Consider the following 5,154-nt stretch of genomic DNA (forward strand, 5'->3'; position numbering starts at 1 on the left):
TTAAAAAACTGAGGACTACAACTTTAATTATTTAATGCACCAGACGCTGAATGCTTCACTGTAAATATTGCAAGATTAATATCCCCGAAAAATGTCTCCCTGCATGGATACAGCCAATATGTTGGAGCACAGAGCCTGGCTTCTTCTTTGTTATTTAGTAGTGATGGCGACTCCCTTCTTGACCCAGGCGTTGCTGTTGAGCAGAGAGAGCATGAAGCGAGCCACGTCTCCTCTTCCTACTGCGCTGCCTGGAGGTTGACCATTGTTGTCAGGCACAAAGTATCCCTCATGGGTTAGAAACTCTTGAGCTGTAAAGGGCAAAAAGAATACAACAGCCAGATAGTAAAAAACCTAACAGTTTGTCCAGTTACATGCTTGAACTCCATGATTTGCTGATCTCAGAGAAATTATACAAAGCAAAGTGAGACTATGCACTAAGGCAAAATAGATCCCACTAAGTCAGAAAGCTTCCACTGAATTAAGCTCTGCCATTCTCGGTTGACACCCCCTACCCATGATGCAATCCGTCTGCTTTTACCTGTGGCCGGAAGGTTCTTGAGGCCAGGTGGACGCACCACAGTCCAGTTGATGTCCTCCGTCTTCTGCAGAAGCTGCTCCATCTCATACATGTTGCTGAGGACACTTCGGATTAATGGCAGCAGGAGGAATCTGATCAGGTATGATGACTGAGTTCCAGAGTTTGCTGAAAAAAGTAAATCAAAAACAGTGAACAGCCTGAGCCACAAAAGCCAAATAACCTTCAAAGCCCAAGTTTTTGAAAGTGCCTCTATCCGTTTTCTTAGTGACATATTCAGTTCAGGCTCATGACTCAACGTAGCCTATGTTCATAAATCAGCTAAAAAAGAAGCTTTTAATCATTTGACTCAAAGCCAAACCTTGACACCTGTCCTTCACATTTTGGGAAAGCAAGTTCAGAAATATCAGTTACATTAAAAAACAAATCTAAAGGGCCACATCTGTGTGATGCACTTACGCTCTGTGTACCAGGAGGTCATGGTGATGATCCTGTTCACCTGGGTCTCTTGCATCGCACTGACCATAGCAGTCATGGACCGAGTGTAGCCTGTCACCCCGGTGAAGAAGGAGGCTGGGAAGCCGAGGCAGGACATGACAACATCCTGGTCTTTGAAATGAGTCTTCATACTGTCTGCCGAGAAAATATCAGCCGTCACCACCTGGAAAACAGTTACAAGACTGACTGTTAAAATGTGCATGATTACTTTTGTTGATTGCACGTAACAGAGCTTAAAACAGATAATTGCCTTGAGATTCTCATGAGTCACGGTGAGCTTCCCCGGGTTCCTGACGAGGGCTGTGACCACGTGGCCTTGCAGCAGGGCCTGGTTGACCAGATACTGTCCAGTCTGCCCAGTGGCTCCCACCACAGCGATCTTCATCCTCTAACGCTTGGAGCCAAGTCAAGACTGCAACTAAAGCAGAACACAACGTTGTGAACGCTCTGATCGCTCAAACTAACAGCACTGAAGTTCCCTCCCCCTTTCACAAGCATAATAAAACTACTTTTATCGTGCAATAAAAATGTCCTTTCAGAGAAATTTAGGTTTGTCATGTAACAGCTTGTCCTTGTGCATCACTAACCCCCCAAAAAATGAATGAATGAATGAATTACTACAATTCTTGATCTCTTAAGAGCTAAAATGAATGTGCAGTAAAGACAATCTGGCACCTGAAGTCAGAGCAGAAGATTGTGAAATCACATCTCCAGCCTGGAAACATGGATGTGTGTGAGAAAGAAAAGAAAGCATAATTTTTAAAAATTATTAAATCTGGTTGGATGAAAACGATGATATGATGATGAAGAGAGATGAAAACTTTCATTCTATCAGTCAAACAAAACTGCACATTGGTTCCCTTTGTTTTATCCAGACTGGGGTAAATGGATCATCTCCACTGCAGAGGATGATGATGAGGTTGTTGGTCAGATGCTCGCTGCAGAAACTAAGCCAATATTGTTGACTGAATTTCAACTGATGTTGTTTAGAAGATCATGACAAGCATCTCTGAGCTGATTCCTTGAAGCTATGTTAAATGAGCACTGTTTGCGGACAACACAGGCATTTTTGCAGTGAACCGTCTGTCCTCAGATTGTTGGCAGTCCTTTCATTTGTGGGTAATGGTGACGTCAAACACCATGCCACTGCCACTAAGAATTAGTTCTTTGGTTTTTAACATTAGAGACAATTACAAAACAGAACTGTACTCAAGAATTCAACTTTTATAACTGCACCTGAGGCTGAGGCTTAAAAGTGATTTCAGTTTTAAAGCCAAGTGGCATCCCAAAATGATGGAATAACTGGATTCTCTCAGAAATTAAGTAGAAGTATTTAAAAGAAAAAAGATTTAACTGGTGGCCACAACACAGAGCTTTAGGGGTTAGGTTACATCCCGTGCTTATGTGTTGTTAGTGGTATGAGACATCTAGTGATCTAGCTTTAACTGTGTCCACATCAATTTTACTGTAAGTAACACTCATACCAACACCAGTGCATCAACACCACAAAAACCTGGAGATGACAAATTTGTTCACAGAGCTTTAAATTTTTTTTAAAAAAACACCAGCCATTTGGCTCTATTAATGGTCAGTACAAATGCAATCCAGTTTTGGTGTATTGCTTACCCTTTGTAGGAGTCGCAAGTCAAAAAAATCTTTATCGAGCATGCAGCAGCAAGATCCATATGAGCGACTCCAAATGGAGAGTGCATTTTTTGCATGAAGCACACCTGCAGTAACTCTTATATTCTAATTATTACCATTACAATTATTAATTACCTCCAGTAGGACTGATCAGGACCACAGCCTCTCTGCAGTTGTGTAACTCTGCAGCTCAAACAGGCGACCCACCCATGCAGACTCTAATTTTACCATTTTCCCTCATTCAACAGTTTTATATCAGTAGTGACTGTTCTATATAAACATTCATCAGTGACTTTAATATGTACACCACTCCAACTGCTTGTTAACACAGACATATGGCGCTGGATCGCCTGGCAGCCTTTAAAACAATTTCCCTTGGGATGAATAAAGTATTATCAATCAATCAATATATAAATAGCCAAACAATGGCTATAGAGAGAAAGAGAAACAGACAGGAAAGCCCAGCAATAAAAAAATAAATTAAAAAAAACCCTTTAAGGAAGCAGTAGGTGACAGTGGGAACGAAAAACTCCCTGTTAACAGGAAGAAACTTCCAGCAGAACAGGGCTCAGGTCATCTGCCATGACTGGTTGGGCTTAATGGACTGAACAGCCTGTAGAGTTTTGCCTGTGTGTGAGTCCTAAAGTCACTTTGTAATTTTTTCATAAACCACAACAGTTTCCCACTGCAGTAGCTGCAATGACGCTGTGGGGCACTGCTTCTCCTGCTAAACACCTTAACCCTATGCCGCTAAATTAACAAGTTCATTAATCAGCTCACATCTACAGTTTGCCTTTGTCCCGTCGCTCAGTAGTGAAGTGGATTATGAAATCATGCTACACGCCCAAAATTGAATAACAATCCTAAAAACAGCAGCTCCTACATTAAATTCTGATATGTTGACCTCCCTTAACAACAATACAGCGTTATAAAAAGCTTCCTTGTCTTCAAAGACACAAACAACTCAATTCAATTTTATTTATATAGCGCCAAATCACAACAAACGTCGCCTCAAGGCGCTTACAACAGAAACAGCGATCCAGGTGCTGAGAAAATGATACCTACACTACCAAAAACATCGGGACACGTGATTACTTTTATGATCTTTTATTCTTAAGCCCTTTTCAGTGGATTAACTTTTTAAGAGTCCACACGCTGTAAACTCTTTAATGTTTGACTCAACCATGCTGATAGCACCAGGGCAATATAACCTCTTACATAAAGCTAAAAAAAAAGTGGGAAACAGCCTACGCGGCTGTGACTTTCAGAAACATGTTGGGACTGCGGGGCTTTTGTATTCAATGTCTTTAAATGCCTATTAAACCGGAAACTCAGGGAATAACTGCCACCCTGAACCTTTATGATCTCTAATGTTACACAAACCAGAAGCTGCATTTCCGCTTTTGCTATGTCTTTGTTTTCTTCATTTATTCATTTAGAGGCAAAAAAAGAAGAAAAAGATTTAGCGCAAAACACCATGAGCCAAATTAACCCAAATTATTAGTCTGTTGTCATGCAGCATGCAGAAAAGGACGTTTAGCTCCTCACTCACCTGCGTCATTATGAAAGCGTCCCGTGAGGGAGGCGTTCAAGAGCGAAAGCGTTCAGCTGCGTTGTAATTGTTTATCCTCAACCCAGATTTAAATGTTTTGTTTTGACGTTATATAGAGGGAGATAACATGACCCCCTCAAAGCTAATGTCGAAGTTATAGTTAGAAAGTTAGTGTAAATATTTCCAATGACTACAAGTACAAATTTCGCAGTAAATACTTCTAAAATGTAACGTCTGCTTGGTTTTTTAAAACCCAAATCAAACATCTTCGACTTTAAGATATTTTCTTGTGAAAAACAAAAGCTATAAAGTCAGCAGAAATTTGAACCAGAAATGATTTTTGAAAAACTAATTTATTCTTCGGTGCTCTATGCTGATGCTATTTATTCTAGGTTAAATCTATGCGTTGGGTATGGATGGTGTATAAATTTAGCCTTTATGTTCTTGATGCATACTCAATCATCCAGGTAAGTAAAACGAAACGTTTCGTCACTCATCCAAGTGATGACGCTACGTCCAGATGAACAGAATCAACTTTTGGAGATATGTTTTGTCACCACTTCAAAGGTTTAAAAAATTTTTTACATCCCACACACCAAAATTTTAGCGATCATAAAAAAAGGATCCGAGTTGAAGAAACTGTTGCGCTTGGGGGTTGAGTATTCAAGAAAACGGTCAGTGAAATCCAAAATAAAATCAAGTCAATGGTGAAGAATATTTGAATTTGTTTTTATCTACAGACATATCATCAGTAGGTGCTCACATGTAAACACAGACTTGGTCTCCTCTTGCCACCAATGTTTACCGCTGAAACCTTTCCATCTCCCTACATGAAGACCCATTTGGACCTATCAGGTCATTAGATCAGATTATCCACTTGTGGCTTTGTGCTTTGATTATGTGATCACACCAAGGGACTAAAGAC

At 40.4% G+C, this 5,154-nt stretch overlaps 1 protein-coding gene across 2 annotated transcripts; it reads right to left on the reverse strand.

Annotated features, from left to right (window-relative positions):
* Positions 1 to 4,304, reverse strand: LOC113034419 (uncharacterized protein At2g34460, chloroplastic-like). Of its 2 annotated transcripts, none has more exons than XM_026188952.1 (5): positions 4,230 to 4,304; positions 1,284 to 1,451; positions 995 to 1,196; positions 539 to 703; positions 1 to 308 (listed from the first exon to the last, which is right to left on the reverse strand). In XM_026188952.1, exons 2-5 carry the CDS (start codon positions 1,416 to 1,418, stop codon positions 151 to 153), a joined length of 660 nt encoding a protein of 219 aa, XP_026044737.1. In that variant the 5' UTR covers positions 1,419 to 1,451; positions 4,230 to 4,304; the 3' UTR covers positions 1 to 150. The 2 variants fall into 2 exon arrangements, with proteins under 2 accessions (XP_026044737.1, XP_026044738.1); XM_026188953.1 differs by lacking the exon at positions 4,230 to 4,304 and adding an exon at positions 1,709 to 4,205.
* Between the last annotated feature and the right edge of the window lie 850 nt (positions 4,305 to 5,154).

The sequence above is a fragment of the Astatotilapia calliptera genome, chromosome 12 (assembly GCF_900246225.1).
Source record: "Astatotilapia calliptera chromosome 12, fAstCal1.2, whole genome shotgun sequence".
Taxonomy (NCBI): domain Eukaryota; kingdom Metazoa; phylum Chordata; class Actinopteri; order Cichliformes; family Cichlidae; genus Astatotilapia; species Astatotilapia calliptera.

Excerpts from the sequence above, each read along its gene's own strand:
- LOC113034419 (XM_026188952.1), bottom strand. The coding sequence starts at position 1,418 with ATGAAGATCGCTGTGGTGGGAGCCACTGGGCAGACTGGACAGTATCTG. Across the intron at positions 704-994 it reads GACCTCCTGGTACACAGAGC|CAAACTCTGGAACTCAGTCA; the intron begins GTAAGTGCATCA and ends TACTTTTTTCAG. Across the intron at positions 309-538 it reads CAAGAACCTTCCGGCCACAG|CTCAAGAGTTTCTAACCCAT; the intron begins GTAAAAGCAGAC and ends TGCCCTTTACAG.